Source organism: Heterodontus francisci, chromosome 24 (genome assembly GCF_036365525.1).
Source record: "Heterodontus francisci isolate sHetFra1 chromosome 24, sHetFra1.hap1, whole genome shotgun sequence".
NCBI classification, from domain to species: Eukaryota; Metazoa; Chordata; class Chondrichthyes; order Heterodontiformes; family Heterodontidae; genus Heterodontus; species Heterodontus francisci.
Window position 1 is genome coordinate 61,043,244 of NC_090394.1, and position 21,856 is coordinate 61,065,099.

The 21,856-nt window shown below is 39.2% G+C and overlaps 1 protein-coding gene across 3 annotated transcripts in view; it reads right to left on the bottom strand.

Annotated features, from left to right (window-relative positions):
- Nucleotides 1–2,268: 2,268 nt before the first annotated feature.
- glyr1 (glyoxylate reductase 1 homolog (Arabidopsis)) overlaps nt 2,269–21,856 on the bottom strand; it is a 46,795-nt gene continuing 27,207 nt past the window's right edge. For 2 of the 3 annotated variants that reach the window (XM_068056359.1, XM_068056358.1), the window contains 7 exons: nt 16,619–16,718; nt 15,578–15,688; nt 15,301–15,402; nt 12,450–12,612; nt 11,237–11,416; nt 7,586–7,710; nt 2,269–5,541 (listed from right to left, as the gene is read on the bottom strand). In XM_068056359.1, coding sequence (XP_067912460.1) covers nt 5,467–5,541; nt 7,586–7,710; nt 11,237–11,416; nt 12,450–12,612; nt 15,301–15,402; nt 15,578–15,688; nt 16,619–16,718 — 856 coding nt within the window. In that variant the 3' untranslated portion in view covers nt 2,269–5,466. The remainder of the gene's footprint in view (nt 5,542–7,585; nt 7,711–11,236; nt 11,417–12,449; nt 12,613–15,300; nt 15,403–15,577; nt 15,689–16,618; nt 16,719–21,856) is intronic. The other variant, XM_068056360.1, reaches the window with a different exon arrangement.

Here is a 21,856-nt window from a genome sequence, read left to right on the forward strand (position 1 = left end):
TGAAGGAGGGTTTCAGGAGCAGATGAGCTGAGACGGGACGAAGGCTGGCGATGTTAGAGGTGGAAATAGGTGGTCTTAGTGATGGTATGACTATGAGGTCGGAAGCTCATCTCGGGGTCAAATGTAACACAAGGTTGCAAACAGACTGGCTGAATCTTAGATTGGTGCCAGGGAGAGGGATGGAGTCAGTAGCTAGCAAATGGAGTTTGGAGCGAGGATCAAAAACAATGGCTTCAGTCTTCCCAATATTTAATTGGAGGAAATTAGTGCTCATCCCAGTACAGAATGTAGGATAAGCAGTCTGATCATTTAGCTACAGTGAAGAAGTCGACAGAAGCTGAGGCAGATCTAGGTGTCATTAGCATACGTGTGAAAACTAACCCTGTGCTTTCGGATGAGGATACACCCTTAGGGGGCACCAGAGGTTAACGGTGTGGGAGCAGGAAGAGGAGCCATTGCAAGTGAACCTCTAGCTCTGATTAGATAGTTAAAATGGAACCAGATGAAAGCAGTCCCACCCAGTTGGACGAGTGGAGAGGTGTTGGAGGAGGATAGTTATGGTCAACCATGGCAAAGGCTGCATGCAGACAGGTGAAGGAAGAAGAGGAGGGAAAGTTTGCCTTAGTCAGTAAATCACATCGGATGGTAATGGTAAATGAAGCAGCTCTCCTGCCAGGGTAGTTTTATCGGGATAAACTGAGGGAACACTATACTGCATCTCTGTCCAACTACAGTTTGACTTTGTCACATGCTAACAAATCTTTCACTATCCAACTCAAAGATGGAGTGCCGAGTTAGAAGTTATTGAATTACCTGTACACTAGCTATAAAGGCAGCTCAAAAAACATTGTGCATTTGATTTAAGATAGTGCCCATCCATTAAAATGAAGAGCCTACTTCACTCATTAAATCATAAGGCTTCAAAAACTTGGATGAACAAAAGGAAAATGGCAGCCACACAGGTGAACAGAAAAACCAAAGCATGCAGCAGAATAAAAGTAGAAAGTGTAACAGGACCCACTGACTGAATGGAAGAAAGTTGTATGTTGCAGTTCAGATGTATAGTAACATCAGTGTTTCCATGTCACCAAACTTAGGGTTATTTAGTTCTGCTGCAGAGAACAGTTATAACTCTTCCTAATGATAAACACATTCTGAAAGCAAGAACATTTCTCAGATGCTAGCAAAGCACCATGGAAACTAAAATATACTTCAACTAAGTATGTACCTTCCAAGTCACAAGTAGATAATGCCAGCATGATTTATAAATAATGGAGTCTGGAACAGGTTAGATTGCTTAGTCTCACCTTGTTTTCCTAAATCTTATCTTGCATCTGTTGCATTATTTATCTACTTTCCAGATTCTTCAGCTGGCTTCCAAAATGAACTCCCAGTACTTCCAGCATTTGCCCTCTGCCAAAACTTGATGTGGTAACTGGAAAGATTGTGTATGAGTCAGCCACTTACAGCACAGAATGCTGCCATTTGGCCCATCAAGTCCATGCTGATTGTATTCAGTTTCTCTTCCTTTCTCTCCCACTCCCTCTAACAGCAAGCACTTTACCTTTCTCCAGTACTTCCTCTAAAAAAAAATCTGAGACTAAATGAGCACAATAAGTGCAAAACAGTTTTCTAATTTCTGATACAATACTGAAGTTTTGCCAGGTTTTGAATTTCCCATTTTGTTCCACTCTATCTTACAGGAATATCTTTCTGCTAGCTTTTCTCATCTCCATTGTACTCTGTTGGTTCCTGTGATATTATCCATGCTGACCAGTGAGTATCTCACCATTTATAGTTTTTTGGTAGCTTGTCTTTGAAGTTATGTGTCACTGATTTTAGCTGTGCCTAACTGTACAAGTGAACAAAGCTCCAGATTAGTTCCTCAAATCTGTCAATAGTCCCTTCACAAAAAAAAATTAGTGATAGAATACATTTCTGAAAACATTAAAAATAAAGCAACATCTCTGTTCATAGTTAGAGAAATCAGCCATGTAGACACTACCTATGAGACGCGTAATCAAAATTGATCTATGTGGAAGTCCCATGCTCACAATGAACAAATCCGACTCAGGCCATTTTATGTCAAAAGGGAGAATTCCCAGTGCTCATTACAAAAAAATGAACACGTGGCACATTTTGTATTAAAAGGTTCAGTAAGATTTAGTCTCTTTTGCTCAACTAGAATCACTATGCAAGAAATTAAAATGTTCTTTTTAAATCTCAGCTTGCACACTAAAATAAAATGCAGAGACAATTACAAACCAGTTTCCTGAACAACGGCATTTATTGACCAAGCTAGACTGAAACTTAATACATTTAAAAAAAATATTCACTACACTTTCAAATACTCATTTGACATGGTATACAATTTTGTACATAACAAAATAGTTTTGTTATGGATCCATAAAAATAGCCAATTTCTGCAATATTGATCTTAAAATGAAATACTATCAGCTATATAAAAATGCAATGACAGGATAATGTGTAGTTTTGATGCAACTTTAAATTCAGGCTACACAGCAAGAAAAAAGGTAAGATAAATTCACAAAAATACCACAGTAGTTTGTGTACATGTGTTCTTTACAGGATTCAGATTATATCTTCATTCATTTACTCAAGACCTTTTCAGAAGGCTAGCCAGTGATAGTCACAAATTAACTAGTGTTTTTCTTGACGGTGGAACTCTGTCGATCTGTATTGAGTAATTTTGATCCCAATCCTACCCAATAAATGTTAAGTGAACATTAACTGGTGAACATGGATAGCAGTACTGCATTTGGGGTGTTATTTAGCAGTGGAGTGTATTTTCAGGTAGTTTATTGAAATTAGTACAATAGTACAGGTTATTTTTGTGAAACTATAGCACTAAATATGCACCTTTATCACAGATACAGGCCACTCTGTGCATTGCAAGGCAATGGTTTAATAACTCAAACAAACAAACCTTTGATGCAAAGTGAAAGCACAATAATGGCTTTGTGCAAGAAAAAATTTAGGAATCATTAAATCACAATTAAATAAATTCTGCTTTCAAAATATAAGTTACAACATAAAAATAGATGTAAAAGGCTGTTAGTGATTGTAAGCCAACATTTTTTATGTATCTTGAAATTAGGTTCTTTAGTTCCTGAAATACCAAATACAGGAATGACTTTAAAGTCTCATTAGAATTCACACAATAATACTCTTTAATGCAGAGATGTACTGTAGTCTCATGACCCTCAGCATATTGCAATAAATGTTTAGCTTGAATGAAAGAGCTGAGACAGCCTTCCAAATGGTGAAATGTGCCATCATCCCGTTTCTTTATTTAAACTAGAGGTACCTTACTGATCTTAGAGTACAAGTAAGCTGAAGACATTTCTGCTGTTCATATATTTGGAGAGACTGATTAGCAGCATTAATGAAACCCAAACCCAAATTATGGAAGTGAGCATAGTCCTTCATGTGCACCACCATCTGCCCGGTTGCATACAATACATTTATCTTGAGGGTTTCCAAGTTTAATAAAGTAATAGAAGTCTGAACCTTGGAATGGAGCCTAGTTCTGAAAATAGTCAATTTGTACATTTTAAACATTCTACTTGTGAATAGAACCACAACAAAGCTATCAAAAGATTCCATTCTCACACTGAGGGCAAACTCTTATTTCAGAGCATGCAGTTCACACAAAGGCAAACGTTATTCTTGTTTGATGGCAACAGATCTTTCTGTAAATGGTTTCATGGGTAGGAATAGTAAACCATAATATAGGCACAGCCTCAGTGGGCTGCTGAGAGTCAGGTGTGTGCATGCATTTCAGAAGAACTACTTTTCTAATTTTCGTGTCCCTTATTCCAGTCGGAAATCCAAGGGCCAATCCCAATCAAATTTGGCCACTACACATACGTTAAAAACCGCTTAATGGAATTTGACCCATCTTTAGGTCCAATAGATTAGTCATGGTCATGTCGAACACTTGACCATCATGCTTTGGTGTTGTCAAAAGTGATCACATGCCTTACAAAGAAAAAGGTGACCAAGATTACATTCCACACCTACTCCATGCAACATTAAAGGTGTCAGTAACGTAAAAGCAATTAAAAGTAACTGGTGTCACATCAAATTTACATTCCCAAGTAGGATCTACATCCACATATAATCAGCATAAAGACCCACAAGGAGTTATGGGCCTAAAACACTATTGGCAGGTTTGCATAATATTTATTTTTAAATAAATGTGGGCAAAAGAAGAAAAAAAGAAAAAATTACTTTCAAACCAAGGAAAGTAAATAAATACAAGATTTAAAGAAAAACCTATAACAATAGGTTGAGTATCATATGCACTGAATACAGAAATTGCATAAATGGTGTAATGTACAGGACGGGGTTGTATTAAAAATGCTGAGCAAGTTTTGCACAGAGAAAGGAATTTCCTCAGAAACCTCTCCAGCATATACTGCTGGTTTAATACTGCAACATTCTTAGAGGGCCCCTAAATATTTGGAATCAAAAAAAAAAAACCTGAGGTCAATCTGATCATAAAAATCATTTAAAACCCCATTCAGTACAAAACAATGGGGCGAATGTTTTACAAAAGGCAGCAAAATAAATTTTCCTTTTGGAAAAAATTTTCAGAAGTCACAATAAGATAACGTACAGGTTTTTAACTCCCAAAACAAAGACAAAAAACCTCTGCACGCAAGATAAATGTTAGTAACTGGACTAACCGTCTGGTTCAGAAACTGTGCAGACTTTCTTCCAGTGCTGTGGTGTGTTTTTTTCCCCCCCACTTGCTTGAGCAAATCCTTTTCCCTCCAGCACAAACCACATGGGAAACATTAAGCAGACACCAGTACCGTAAAATGTTTCATTTTGTACAGAAGAGCAATACCAGACATTCTAATTTATATACAACCCACACTAGCATTACCAAGATAACCAGAGTATAAAATTCACTGCAGTATCACCATAGTACAGGCCTGAACTTGCCTGTGTATCCCACTTTTCTCCCCAGTACAAAAGACATAGCTTCATGGATCTTATACTTTCATCACTCATGACTTGGTGATACAACAGTGTCGATCTGAAGACTGGCAGTACCAGAACTGGGCTTGTCCTCAGCAGTTACCACATTAGGAGGTACTTAACAAAACCAATAAAAACAATTGTAAAGGATTAACACTAGCATACACCCGTCAATAATCCATCTTTCAATAAGTAAACTTCTTACACCATCCTAACAAAATTACAACCAAAAGAAAAGCAGCAGCTGGTCAGCACATACTCATTTCACAGTCTGAGGTGCCACGTGTCAGTGTATTGAGATTTGGCTGGGTGTGGACCATCATCATCCTCAGTCACCAGAGGGAAAAATGTACAATGGCCAGTGTGGCAGAATAGAGCAGTTATTGATAATGGAAACATAAAAACCAAAATAAATGGACCCGAATTTAAAAATAAACAATTAAAACATTGTAGCGGTCACTGGTTGTAAGCCAGGTATACTGCAGACATATCATTTTCAGATTGGTCCAAAGCCTTCGCTTTCTTAAACACCTACAAGAAAATAAATCAGAAAAGTTTGTTATTAATGTTAAAACTGAACAGCACAAATTGCAAGAAACACTGGAAGACCATCTGGAAAAGGTACTAAGAGACAATAGGGGGGAAAAATAGAGGGGGGAATCATCCTGCACTGTTATCAAACATCTTACTCGTCAGTTCCAAAATTGCATGAATCCCAGATACAAAAACAGATCCAACTCATTTTAAAATGCATTTTGAGTTTGCACAAAAGGGATTAACACAAGGTCATGTCAGCCCCTTTAATTTTTCATTATGTAGTGATAGCAATTTGCCTGCTGTTTATTGTTGACTTAAATATAGTAAAGGTCAGCCAAAACCTAGTCATAAACCTAGTTTATGAAACATCTTGCCTCAGACCTGTAATACTGATGTTCTGACAGAGCATTACCACATTAACACCCTTGCAATGATGTTAAACATCAACATTCTCAGATGCCTGCAGATGGGCAGTCAGATAAAAATAATTTTAAAACTACACCTTGCCCGGGGACAGCAACCATATTAACAAATTCTAATATCCACAACGGAATTAGTTTATTTCAGAAGCCCCAATTTTAACTCTCAGCAGTTGGGGTCAAGATGGGTAGCAAACCAGATGGACATTGGCAGCTTGAGGCTTGGGAAGGTTTTAACTCCTGGGCCTTATCTGCAGGCTTCCAGTCAGTTTCCCCCCCATTATGAAAGGTATTTAGGTAGGTCACGTGGAGTGACTTTTGGGAGTACCTTGCAACTTAAAGTCCAGAGCAGGGCAAACCTAAACTTTCCTGGCTCCTTTTCAGCTCACAAGAAAAGCCAAAAAAGTTAAAAACATAAGCTTTTTAAATGTCTGCCAGTTTCCTCAAGTGCTAAGGTTTAAAATCAAAGATACTGAAGAGAATTAGAGCAAATCAAAATTCAAGATATGGCACTTGTCCAGAGTACAGGTACTATGTGTTATAGCCTCTATAAAAGGACAACTTAGGCTTAAGAAGCAAAAGGCTGCCACTTAGAGCTACACAATCAGCTTCCTTTGAGTAAAAGTCACCATTATTAGATATTTCATATTGTAGTATCCCTCCTGCAAGTCTTTGGAAAGATAACAGGAACATAGTTCCATACCAAATTATTTCCTAATTATTGATAAAAGTGATCTACGAAACCAATCGGACATCCATTTCAAATATTATGGCATTTTGTGATGTAATTTTGTAGTGGGCTATAGTGCCATCTACATGGTCACTTTCTACTTGATTATCTTTTCACCTCTAGTGCAGTCTTCAATGCGCAGTGTCTCTTAGCCAATAGAAATTTAAGGTAAAATTGAAAGCTATTGTGGATGCAATACAATGCAGTTGCACCAGAATGTGCTACAACAGGGGTAGATTTGGACTCAACCCTACAATTACTAAATCACCAATAAATCAAAAGGAAGAGTGAAGAAAGCCTCGAGAACTTTTACGTGAAGAACACAACAATTGAGCTTGAAATATGAACTCATCTGACCAGCAACAACCATGCCTCCAATTCCTGGAACAGTAATCCTTAAATATTTTTAAAACACAAACATTGACTACGTAAGACAAAGATAAACTACCAATCTAATGATACAGAAATAAATAAAATGTTAGTTTTGATGTATAATACTAGTTTTGTCCTTTAATTTCATAACTAGTCAATTATAAGCATATGGATTAAAATTTGAAAGATACAGCAAGAAACAGACAGACAAGGACGGAGTAGATATATATATAGAAACATTTCCACAACTTTCTAAAGCTGTGATTAGGGGCAATAGTAAGTCCCACTGCCGACTGACATTATATACACCCTTCCAGTCTACACACTATTCCCCCACCAATCAAGGAACCTCTGGGAATGCCGTTCTTTATTAAGCACCACTCCAAACAGTTCACCAGATCAGGACCACAGTGTGGGAAAGTCACAGGTACCCCATGTTATCCCACTCTGATACAGGGAGCTAGACCAACATTTGATTTGTAAACAAACATTAGGGCATAACATGTCCAGAACTTACTTCATTGGCTGTAGCAGCCATTGGAGTTGAATGATTGACAGAATCACCCATAGCAATGGCTAACCTGAGGTCCTTTTGTATGTGTTTCAACAAGAAGTCAGGCTTGAAGTTTCCCTGTAAAATATCTGAATGAGAGAATCACCAGTGGAGATAGTTAGTGGGTTTGCTGGTCATTTATTGTTATGTATAATAAATGTTAGAACATAATTATGGCAAAAAGATAAAAGATGGCTTTAAATTAAGAAAAATTACAACTTTAGGATGAGCAAGATTTAAAAAGTTCAATTATTTACAAACATAGAGGCCAGCTTTAAGTAGAAGTAACTGATTTAATATTGGATGTGTTAAGCGAACAGCTAAATTTTCAGCTTCGTCTTCATTCTTACAGCCAACTGAAAAGCTGGGTCTTGCTTGGCTTGTGGCACAGCCATGTAATATTCCAGTCCACCATACAGTAAAATCCAATTCTATTCTACGGGCATGAATAGTCACTTTGTCTAACCAAAATCAAGTACAGAAGTCCGCTTCAAGCCCGTGTTCATGCAATGGTGCAAGTAGTTCTTTGCAACTTGCAGAAGTTGCATCAACCTATGTTTCAGTTTTCCATGTTTCCTGTGGGGTCTAATAGACTGCTTCAAAGTTAATTTTAAATTTTTCACAAGATTCTATAAAGAGCAACTTGTCCCAAAAGCTTCACTGATGAGGCAATCTCTCATTCACATATGGGTGAGTTTAGATGCTTTAACCTTTTTTAAAAAAAAAAGGTCATGAATCACTGTCACAGGAGAGAGCCCATTATTTGAATAATGTAGGTATAAGTACAACCAAATCAGGCGACTAAATACATATCTGAACAGGAATCATGTGTGCACTGCACTAACTTTTTCAACTTTCAAAAAAAACATGCATTGTAGATTCACAACCAACACTCTTCAAACTTTATTCAGTTCAACAACACCGAAGGAGATTCACAGGCTGCACTGTAACATTGTGGAGAATTTTACATTCAGTTTGAGGGAGAGAAGAATGGGTCAAAGACTAGTATTTTAAACTTAAATAAGGGCAATTATGAGGGCATGAAAACAGAGCGAGCTAAAGTGAACTGGCAAATCAGGTTAAGGGATAAGAAAATAGAGATGCAGTGGCAGACATTTAAGGGAATATTACAGAATACACAGAATAGATACATTTCAATGAAAAAGAAAAATTCCAAGGGTCGAACCCACCATTCGTGGTTAACTAAAACAGTTAAAAAGATACTATCAAACTTAAAGAAAATGCCTATAATTGCACAAAGATGGGAGGCAGGTCAGAAGATTGGACAGAATATAAAAAACAGCAAAGAATGACTAAAAGATTGATAAGGAAGGTAAAATTAGAGCACCAGAGAAAGCAAGCTGGAAATATCGATAGTAAGAGTTTCTATAGATATTTTAAAAAGTGTTAAATTGAGCATTGGTCCTATAAAAAGTGAGTCTGGGGAATTAATAATGGATAATAAGGAGATAGCAGATGAATTGAACAGATATTTTGCATCGGTCTTCACTATTGAGGATACAAGTAACATCCCAGTATTAGCTGTGTCAGAAAATGGAAGGGTGGGAGGAACGCAAGAAAATTACAATCACCAGGGAAGTGGTACTGAACAAATTATTGGAGCTGCGAGCTGACAAGTCCCCGGGTCCTGATGGACTTCATCCTGGGATGTTAAAAGGAGTGGCTAGTGCAATAGCAGATGTGTTACTTTTAATTTTCTAAAATTCCCTAGATTCGGGGAAGGTTCCATTAGATTGGAAAATAGCAAATGTAACTCCTTTATTCAAAAAGGGAGGGAGACAGAAAGTAGGAAATTACAGGCCAGTTAGCTTAACATCTGTCTTAGGGAAAACATTAGCAGCTATTAAAGACGTTATAGCAGGGCATTGAGAAAAATTCAAGGTAATCAGACAGTCAACATGGTTTTGTGAAAGGGAAATCATGTTTAACCAATTTATTGGAGTTCTTTGAGGGAGTTACATGTGCTGTGGTTAAAGGGGAAATCAGTGGATGCATTGTACTTAGATTTCCAGAAGGCATTTGATAAGGTGCCACATCAAAGGTTATTGCAGAAAATAAAAGCTCATTGTGTAGGGGGTAACATATTGGCATGGATAGAAGATTTGTTAGCTAACAGAAAACAGAGAGTAGGCCTAAATGGGTCATTTTCTGGTTGGCAAGATGTAACAAGTGGTGTGCTGGGGCCTCAACTTTTTACAATTTATATAAACGACTCAGATGAAGGGACCGAAGGTATGGTTGCTAAATTTGCTGATGACACAAAAATAGGTAGGAAAGTAACTTGTGAAGAGGACATAAGGAGGCTAGAAAGGGATACAGATAGGTTAAGTGAGTGGGCAAAGACCTGCCAAATAGAGTATAATGTGGGAAAGTGGGAAATTGTCCACTTTGGCAGACAGAATAAAAAAAAAAGCATATTATCTAAATGGTGAGAGATTGCAGAGTTTGAAATGCAGTGGGACCTGGGTGTCCTGCTGCATGAATCACAAAAGGTTAGTATGCAAGTACAGCACGTAATTAGGAAAGCTAATAGAATGTTATCGTTTATCGCAAGGGAAATTTAATACAAAAGTAGGGAGGTTATGCTTCAGTTATACAGGGCATTGTATGAGATGAGACCAAATCTGGAGTACGGTGTATAGTATTGGTCTCTTTATTTAAGGAAGGGTGTAAATGCGTTGGAGGCAGTACAGAGAGAAGGTTTACTAGACTAATACCCAAAATGGAAGGGCAGTCTTATGAGGAAAGATTGAACAGGCTAGGCTTGTATCTGCTGGAATTTAGAAGAGTAAGAAGCAACTTGATTGAAACATATCCTGCAAGGTCTTGACAAGATAGATGTGGAAAGGATGTTTCCTCTTGCAGGAGAATCTCGAACTGGGGGTCACTGTTTAAAAATAAGGGGTCGCCCATTTAAGGCAGAGATGAGGAGAATTTTTTTCTCTGAGGGTCGTGAGTCTTTGGAATTCTCTTCCTCAAAAGGCGGTGGAATCAGAGTCTTTGAATATTTTTAAGGCAGAGATAGATAGATTCTTGATCAGCAAGAGGGTGGAAGGTTATTGGGGGTAGGTGGAAATGTGGAGGAATCAGTTCAACCATGAACCTGTTGAATGGCAGAGCAGGCTCGAAGGGCTGAGTGGCCTACTCCTGCTCCCAATTCGTATGTTCATATGTACGACTTGCTGTGATAATTAAAAACCCAAGTAAAGTAAACAAGAAATAATTTTGTACAATGACCCCAAATAAATATAACCTGGAAAGCAATGGATACACTTATTACCAATGATGCGGGTCCATTAACAAACATAACAGATCCTGTTGAAAGATTGTTGTCCAATAAAGAACTTCTGTAGCTTGTTCATGAAATAGGCCAAGATAAAGATGTTGCTCACAAATGGACTCACATTTAAACCAATACTAATTCCCAGTTTGTTACCAAAAGCATCATTTGCATCTGGACGTTTGACTGGAAATTCATTTCTTTCTACTAATATGGATTTAACGATATTTCAGACAATAAAAAGCCCCTGCCTCTTAACCAATTTCACCCCCACCCCCCCCCCCCCCAAAAAAAAAATTAGAAAGGTTAGTTACTTTGGCACTTCTGGTCCAAAAAAGCACTTGCCAAAGGTCCCTGACTCAGGATGTAAAGCAAAACTTCTTGCGATTGGCTGGCTATTTTAGCCAATGTGAATCCTTCTGCTACAGAAGCCATGAAACTGCCTAGGATCATATTTACAATCAACATCATCTTCGAGGCATTGCCTACCTCACCTGAAAAGGAAACAATAGTTTAAGCTTGATCATTCATGTGCTCCACTAAGTCCTAATGTAGTACTTGCTGTAATTAAATTAATTTTATACGCATGCTGAGATTATTAGACAGTCCTAGCCACACCCTCAATTAGGCAATAAAAACAAAACATTGGAAATACTCATCAGGTCTGGCAGCATCTGTGGAGAAAGAAACAATGTTTCAGGTCGTTGACCCTTTGTCAGAACTGTGACCTGAAACGTTAACTCGGTTTCTCTCTCCAAAATGCTGCCAGACTTGCTGAGTGTTTCCAACATTTTCTGCTTTCATTTCAGATTTCTGACATCTATACTATTTTGCTCTCAATTAGACAAATTACTTTGCAAATTAAGCGCTGGCAGGATAAGGTGTGTCATTTTGTAAAATAAATCTCTCCATTAGGGATGTTACAAAAGGACAAAACCTACTCATTTTTCAGGTTGTTTTTTTTGACATTTTTAAATTAAACACCAAATGCCAGTATGGAAGAAGATGCCAAGCCCAACAAGGTGAAGGGGCTAAATAGCAGTAGACAAGTCTTTAAAACATAATGCTTTGCTGATCAGGCCATTTCATGTGTGCAAGTCATCTCCTCTGGGGTAAATGTCATGCTAAGTCACTTTTCTAGTCAGTTCCATTAATTAATTTAGCAGCATACACAGAAAAAGATATTTAAATGGAGATAGTAAAATCAAAACAAATTTGTTTCGAACAGAGTTTTGAAGTGGATTAACCAACAGACTCCTTTAATGATGTCCTGCACCAAAACAATTACTGAATGTTAAAGACAGACATTTGGTTTGCTAATAAATTTTTTCAGGCACATTTGACAGATTTCATAAACTGTTACTTTGGTATGACGTTTGTTCCATTTACCCACAGTGTGTGATTTTGCCTTTCCGCTTGACAAAACCTCTTGATATGTTGAGCTTTACAGAACGATAAATAATTCTATCAAAGCAATTCAAAAATAGTTTAAGAAAGAGTTTGTGGATTCTGTAAGCACAGACCTACCCAAATAGAAAGACTTCTTCCCCATGGCCTGAAAACAGCTGCTACAATCATCAAATAAAGCCTTATCTCCAGCAGCAAGGATGACCAGCATTCCATTTTCCGATAGCTGCCGATTCCCTGAGACTGGTGCTTCTAGAAAGCGCCCCCCTCTGGAAGTGATCACCTATGCAACAGAGTAACCATCACACATCAGTCTTGGCTACTATGGAGTCTACTAGTTTAAAAAGAGTATCCCAGATAAGGCCCACCAACCTTAGGCATTAACGAAGCACCAGGCACAGCACTGGAATCAGAGAACTGGGTCACGACACTAATGAAGTGCCAGCTGAAACATTAGATCACTTCTGAAAATTGGGTCAGGAAAACTTTGAAACCATCACCAATGAGGTTTAAGGCAACTGTACAATGAGATTTTTAAACAACATTCTAGATCCACTTCACTTTGTGCCAAGACAATCCCTGGTGTGGTAACCCTCCTACATGCCAATCATACCAACTTAGAATTAAATATTTTATGAAAAGTTGTGGTTGAAAATTCACCTACTCTCCCTTTCATCAAGTCACAGAATCTTCCAAGGATATGGATGCCAGCAGAGCAGCATTATATTTTTCACATGTAAACATGTTGGCTGTTAGATTTGGCAAGTATTGCATCCTGACAATCATGTCTTCAAGCAATGCCCGCACTGTGCATTTTTCAGGAAGGATGACTGGCAACGACCAGGAATGACAATAGCAACTAACATTTGCCCTCCCTAGCAAAGGGATAGAGGCCTATTGTCCCATTTGCACTGCTGCTCCAAATAAGCTCAGCTAATTCAGCACCTATCAGGATCAAAACTAGAACATTCTTCATTGGAATGACTCAGCATCACGCATGACAATTGCCCATTGGGGAAGCCAGCTTCCAACATTTTCTATACAATGCTTTGTTACAAGTATTGTTAAGAGATGGAGCTAATAATCATGGGAAAAAAACACATTCAAACTAGAAGTAGGGAACAGGAACCCAAGGCTTATCTGGGCAACTAGAAAGACAGACATTCAAGAATGACCAAAGAACACCTGAAGAAAAACCATCGGGTGACATCAGTGAAGTAGGGGGAACTGAAAGATCTAGAAGGGCAGACTAGGAATATGAATTATTAGAATTCTTTGAAGTAACATGTGCTGTGGATAAAGGGGAACCGGTGGATGTATTGTACTTAGATTTCCATAAGGTGCCACATCAAAGGCTATTGCAGAAAATAAAAGCTCATGATGTAGGGGGCAACATACTGGCATACAAGATTGGCTAACTAACAGGAAACAGAGTAGGCATAAATGGGTCATTTGCTGGTTGGCAAGATGTAATGAGTTGTGTGCTGCAGGGATCAGTGCTGGGGCCTCAACTTTTTACCATTTATATAAATGACTTGGATGAAGGGACCAAAGGTATGGTTGCTAAATTTGCTGATGGCAAATATAGACAGGACCATAACCTGTGAAGAGGACATAAGGGGGCTACAAAGGGATATATTTCGGTTAAGTGAGTGGGCAAAGACCTGGCAAATGGAGTATAATGTGGGAAAATGTGAAATTGTCCATTTTGGTAGGAAGAATAAAGAAGAATATCTAAATGGTGAGAGATTGCAGAGCTCTGAGATGCAGAGGGATCTGGGTGTCCTAGTGCATGATTTGCAAAAGGTTAATATTCAGATACAGCAAGTAATTAAGAAAGCTAATAGAATGTTATTGTTTATCGCAAGGGGAATTGAATACAAAAGTAGGAGGTCATGCTTCAGTTATACAGGGCATTGGTGAGACCACATCTGGAGTTGTGTGTACAGTATTGGTCTCCTTATTTAAGGAAGGATGTAAATGCGTTGGAAGCAGTTCAGAGAAGGTTTACTGGACTAATGTCTGAAATGGGTGGGTTCTCTTATGAAGAAAGGTTGGACAGGCTGGACTTGTATCTGCTGGACTTCAGAAGAGTAACAGGCGACGATTGAAATGTACAAGATCCTGAGGGGTCTCGACAGGGTGGATGTGGAAAGGACGTTCCACTTTGCAGGGGAATCTACAACTAGGGGTTACTGTTTAAAAATAAGGGGTCACCCATTTAAGACAGAGATGAGGGGAAACTTTTTCTCTCAGAGGGTCGTGAGTCTTTGGAACTCTTCCTCAAAAGGCAGTGGAAGCAGTGTCTAAATATTTTTAAGACAGAGGTAGATTATATTCTTGATAAGCAAGGGGGTGAAAATTTATTGGGGGTAGGCGGGAATGTGGAGTTGAGGCTACGAAGAGATCAGCCATGATATTGTTGAATGGCGGAGCAAGCTCAAGAGGCCGAGTGGCTTACTCCTGCTCCTAATTCGTATGTTCGGACGAATCAAATAACAGGAAAGCACAGAAATTACTTCAAAATGTATAATTGAAGCAAAACATTCAAGGAAAGGCACATAACAGGACATATCATTGGAACAAAGCTGCAGCAAGAATGAGGTTAACAACTGCTGATCTACAGGGCTTGCCACTTAATTTAACTAACCCCATACATTTAAAAATCCTAGATTTGGGACCAGTGGAGCAAGTCATTTTCAACACAGCTATGTAACCACCAGACCATGAAAAAAGTACTAATTTTTATAAGTTGCTTTGAATTACATACTAAATAGTTCTCTTCAAAATTGCAGAATGACTATATTTTTATGAGTGTTTCTACTCTATCGAGTCGGTCTGTGTTGCATGAAATATCTGGAGTATGCATATGTATACAGTTCATATTGGCTGTATTGAAAATTGGTTCAAGCCCAATCTATACAAGAAAGACTAAACCTCATGGTCTGTGAAAATCTGCTCATCTTATTACCTGAGAAATTTCTGTGGATGTCTCAGGATCCACTGTAGACATGTCAACATAACATTTGCCTGGTCGAATCCCTTGCAGCACTCCACTGGGACCCAGAACCAGCTGAAAGCACAAATAAAGGGAACTGCAATTACTCATTTTTTGTGTTTTTTTTTAAAAAAGGGGTTAAACTAAAAGCATCATGTTGCTATGTTATGAAAGTGCCATTAAAATCATCAAGGTAGCTAACATATGGTTCTTTGTTGCTTAAAGGTTAAGAAACATTAGATTCACTTACATCTTTAGCTGCTTTTGGGTCAGAAATGCAAGAAAGTGTGATATCGCATGTAGAAACCACCTCTGCAGGTGTCCGTCCTAAACGTGCCCCTTCCTGGAGAAAAGGGTCGCACTGCCACAAAGAAAAAGGCATTTGATAAATTCTAACTTCACATATATTCAACATAAAAGAATGCTTTCACAGCATACTGGGAGCCCCAAAGTACTGTTAGAGCTACTAGGACATTCTTTGATAAATGTTTGATTTCAGCCATACTGTTACTGGAAGCAGCCAGACTTCTTGATCAGAAATGAAAGATAGACATGAAACACCTTGAGAGGTAAAGAATAAAAAAGGCTTTTACACGAGCAGTATTAAAAGAGAAAAAGACATTTGATTTATATGGTGTTTCACATCCAATTAAATCACTTTTGGGGTTCAGTAGGCAACAATACCAGAGTTTCTTGGGTTGTTAGGGACCTTGTACACTTTAGTTCAAACTTGCAAAACATGTTAATATGCAGTAAAAGGACTTGTACACAACACCTCATGACATCTAAAGCACTTTACAGCCAGAGGTGGTACTTGAAATGAAAAGACAGACAGACAGACTTGAATTTCTATAGAGCTTTTCACAACCTCTGAATGCCCAAAGTGCTTTACAGCCAATGAAGTCTTTTTGAAACGTAGTCACTGCTGTCATGTAGAGGAACGCGGCGGCCAATTTACACTCAGCAAGGTTCCACAAATGAGATAGAGCCAGATAATCTGTTTTGCAGTGATATTTGTTGAGGGATAAATATTGACCAGGACACAGGGAACATTCACCTATTCTTTCTCAAATAGTGCCATGGAATCTTTCATACCCAAGACCCAAAAAACAGCACCCCCAATAATGCGCTTAAGTGTCAGCCTGCATTATGCGCTTAAGTATCTGGAATGGGGCTGAACCCACAACATTGCGACTCAGAGGCAAGAGTGCTAACCATTGAGCAAAGCTGTTCAATTGTTACTGTCAAGTGAGCCCAAAAGGCAATAGATCGGAAGGTGAGAGAGGTGTACCTTTTCTCCTGTGCGATTCCACACTGTAACAGTGTGTCCCATTTTCAAGAGATTTGCCACAATTCCACTTCCCATTAAGCCCAGACCAAGAAAACCTATCCTGAAAAACAGGAATAAAAATAATTTTATTCCTCAAAAATTAATATCTATCCAGATTACACAGTTGCATTTTATTTAAAATCCAATGCAGATATAGCAATTGTACTGGAAGTGCAATGTAAATGGATTTCACGAAGTAGTTCAAAAAACTGGCAACATTTAATAAAGGTGTTTTCTGGATATATGTAAATGGATATACATTTCATTAGTTAAAACGGCAGCAGAGAACAGAAACTATCAAAGAATTCACTTGAGAGCTTGAGGGAATCTCACCATCAGAATCAATAACAGCGTTTTCTGTTAATTTGGAAACTTCTTTGATTAATGTATGTATATAATTTTTGCCTGGAGTGGTGGAGAGAGAAGGAAATAACTGCCTTGGTTACCGTGCCCAATACAAGGCATCTAAGCCTTAGTCATGACCCCAGGATGTTTAAAACGATCAAATCATTTTAACCAAATCTTAATTCAGTAGTTCTTTCCACTTAGTTTCCCTGGTATCAAATCAGTTTCCACAAATATTCAGATAAGCAGACAAAAGACTGCAATTAATCAATTTTCAGTGAAAATTTGATTTCTAGCAGAACATTGATGAAGCTTCTTAAAGTTTTAGATTTTGTTCACCATTTAATAGTTTCACATTATTTCAACCATCTTCAGCTGCTTCATCAATGACCTTCCATCAATCATAAGGTCAGAAGTGGGGATGTTCGCTGTCGATTGCACAATGTTCAGCACCATTCGCGACTCCTCACATACTGAAGCAGTCCATGTTGAAATGCAGCAAGACTTGGACAATATCCAGGTTTGGGCTGATAAGTGGCATATCACATTTGTGCCAAACAAATGCCAGGCAATGAGCATCTCCAACAAGAGAGAGAATCTAACCATCTCCTTGACATTCAATGGCATTACCATCGCTGAATTCCCCCACTAACAACATCCTGGGGGGTTACCATCGACTAGAAACTGAACTGGAGTAGTCATACACATACTATGGCTACAAGAGCAGGTCAGAGGCGAGGAATCCTGCAGTGAGTAACTCACCTCCTGACTCCCCAAAGCCTGTCCAACATCTACAAGGCACAAGCCAGGAGTGTGATGGAATACTCTCCACTTGCCTGGATGGGTGCAGCTCCAATACTCAAGAAGCTCGACACCATCCAGGACAAAACAGCCCGCTTGATTGGCACATCATCTACAAATGGTCACTCCCTCCACCACCGACGTACAGTGGCAGCAGTGTGTACCATCTACAAGATGCACTGTAGCAACGCACCGGCTCCTTGGACAGCACCTTCCAAACCCACGACCTCTATCAATAATAAGGACAAGGGCAGCAAATGCATGGGACCACCACCACCTGCAAGTTCCCCTCCAAGCCATACACCATTCTGACTTTGGGTCAATCCTGGAACTCCCTTCTGTGCAAATAGGGATGGGCAATAAATGCAGGCCTAGCCAGCAATGGTCACATCCCTTGAATGAATAATAAAAATTCTCGTAATACTAAATTATTTTGATTGGAGTGCATAAAGGACGATGATTTAAAATGGTGAGATTTCTTTTCCCGAATCTGCTTACAAATTACACAGAAAATTGTTCAAAAATACAGGGTTCCATATAAATCAGTAAAGAGTTAAGTTACTCTACCTTACACCCTATATATAGATGCTCAGTGTACATTTGTAGTAAATTAACTCATTAGTGTTAAGACATCATTTGTGTATTTTTACCCACACTTCTGGGACCAAACCAGGTTGAGAGAAAGATGGCATTAAGTTTTTTTCAACTTAATGGCTTGTTAAACACCAATTAAAAGTGAACTTGCAAATTTACTTATGCTTGCACTGCAGGAACATAGGAACAGGAGTCAGCTATTCAGTCCCTCGAGCCTGTCTGCAACTTAATTACATTATGAATGCTCTGTACCTCAATTCCATTTACCTGTATTTGCTCAAATCCCTTGATATCCTTGCCTAACAAAAACAATCCATCTCAGTCTTAAATTTCAATTGATCCAGCATCCCCCATCTTTTGGAGGTGTTCCAGATTTCCACTACCCTTTGTGCACAAAAAGTGCTTCTCAATTTCCTTCCAAAATGGCCTCGCTCTAATTTTTACATTATGCCCCTTTGTTCTGAATTCCCTCACGAGAGAAAATAGTTTTTCTGCATCCAGCTTATCAAATAAATTCCCCTTAAAAAAAAAAGCCTTGATTAGTTCACCACTCAAAGGAATACAAACCAATTTTATGCAACCTGACTTCAAGTGAACCCTCTAACCCAGTATCATTCTGGTAAATTCTTTGCTGTAGCCTCAACTACATATTTCATAATGTTTGATGCTGAAAACTGAACCCAGTACTTCATATAGGGTCTGACCAAACCTCTGTACAAGTGAATCATCAATTCCTCACTATATACCAATCCCCAGAGATAAAGCCAACATTACATAGAATATACAACACAGAAACAGGTCATTTGGCCCAGCTGGTCTGTGCTGATGTATATAGTCTACATGAGGCGTCTCCCATTCTATCTACCTCATCTCAGCCTTTCAGCATATCTTTCTATTCTCTTTGTTCTCATGTACTGTCTAGCTTTCCCTCGAAAGCATCCAAGCCATTCACCTCAACCCCTTCCCATGAGGGTGAGCTCCACATCCCAACCACTCTTCGAGCAAAGAAATCCCTCCCCATTTCCCCACTGGATGTATTAATCATCTGTATTTAACCATCCCATATTTATGGTTCCCAGTCTTGGATTCTCCCACAAGTGGAAACATTCCCTCCCCATCTACTCCATTCAACACACAATATTCCATTAGCTTTTATGATTACTTGTTGTAGCTGTGAGGTATCTGCACCTAAATCCCATTTCTCCTCCACAGATCCTGCTCTCACTATCAAAAGAAAATACTCATCGTCTCAGATCTTACAATGAAATCCATCTGCCTTAGTTTTGCCCACTCAATTGTTGATATCCCTTTCTAACTTCCTGCTCGCATCCCCACAACTTATTGTGCCTCCTAATTTAGCATCATCCATGTTAAGATATCCAGCTCTTTATTCCTTCATCCAAGTCATTGATTATATATGATTGGTGAAAAGACAAGAACCCAGTACAGATGCCTGAGAAATATTGATTACATTCCTGCCAATAGGAGTGTACCTGTATTTCTACTGTCTCCTATGTCCCAATATCATCCTATGCCAAAAGGTTACATCCAATTCTATGCACTTTCATTTTTGTTACTCTCTTGTGTGGAATGTGGTCAATTGTATTCTGAAGGTCCATTTAGCAAACATCCATGGACTCATGCTTATCCACCATGCTAGTGAGCACCTCAAAAAAAAATTCAACTGAATTAGTCAGACACGACATATCTTTCACAAATCCATGCTGACTCTGATCAGTGCTTGTCCAAGTTCTCATTGATGTTGTCTTGGACGATAGGATTTCAGTAACTTGCCCAGAACTGATGTTAAAGCAATGAGTTTGTCAATAGCTGGCATCTCACTCTTTCCCTTCGTAAACAGAATGACATTTATAATTTTCCAAATCCAAAGCACAATTCCTGAATCTAGAGTGCTTCGGTAAATTATAACTAATCTATTTACAATTTCTTCACACATTTCTTTCAAATATTCTGGGATAGATACATCAGGTGCTGGAGATTTGTCCATCTTGAAGTCCCTTTATTTTCCTCCATTAACACTTTTGATATTAAGTCCACTGCACCCCCTTGCCCCTGACTTTTTTTTTTTTAAAAGTTTCTCTTGTGCTGCTGGTGGTATTTTGTCAAGCGACACTTACTCAGCAGTAACCTACTCACCGATACTCAGTTTGAGTCCCACCAGGGACACAGTTCCAAACCTCAATATAGCCTTGAACCAAACATGGATCAGAGAGCTGAATGGTACTGCCCTTGACTTGAGTGTGGCATCAAGGATCGCTAGCAAAATTGAAGTCAATGGGAATCAGGAGGAAAGCTCTCCACTGGTTGGAGTCATATCTAGCACAAAGGAAGATGGTTGAGATTGTTGGAGGCCAATCATCTCAGCCCTAGGACATCCTCAAGGCAGTGTCCTACAGCCAACAAAAACAAGAAATGCTGGAATCACTCAGCAGGTCTGGCAGCATCTGTGGAAAGAGAAGCAGAGTTAACGTTTCGGGTCAGTGACCCTTCTTCCGAAGAAGGGTCACTGACCCGAAACGTTAACTCTGCTTCTCTTTCCACAGATGCTGCCAGACCTGCTGAGTGATTCCAGCATTTCTTGTTTTTGTTTCAGATTTCCAGCATCCGCAGTATTTTGCTTTTATTTTAGTGTCCTACAGCCATCCTTCATCAGCTGCTTCAATGATCTTCCCTCCATCATAAGGTTAGAAATATGGATGTTTGCTGATGATTGCACAATATTCAGTATCATTTGTAACTCCTCAGATACTGAAGCACTCCATGTCCACATGCAGCAAGACCTGGACAACATTCAGGCTTGGGCTGATAAATGGCAAGTAACACTCATGCCACACAAGTGCCAGGCAATGACCAGCTCGTACAAGAGAAAATCTAACCATCTCCCCGCGACATTCAATGACATTACCATTGCTGAGCACTGACCTGAAACTGAACTAGACCAGCCACATAAATTGTGACAAGAGCAGGTCAGAGACTGGGGGTTCTGTGGTGAGTAACTCACTTCCTGACTCATAGAATCATGGAAGTTTAAGGCACAGAAAGAGGTCATCATGTCTAGCCAGCCAAAAAAAAGCCATCCAGCCTAATCTCACTTTCCAACATTTGGTTCATACCCCTGCAAGTTATGGCTCCCCAAAACCTGTCCACCACCTACAAGGCACAAGTCAGGAGTGTGATGGAATACTCTCCACTTGTGTGGATGAGTGCAGCTCCAACACTCAAGAAGCTCGACGCCATCCAGGACAAAGCAGCCCAACCTGACTGGCACCCACTCCACCACCTTAAAAATTCACTTCTGCCACCTCCAACAATGGCTGCCATGTGTACCATCTACAAGATGCATTGCAGCAACTCACCAAGGCTCCTTCGACAGCACCTTCCAAACCTACAACCTCTACCACCTAGAAGACACATGGGAACACTACCACTTGGAAGCTC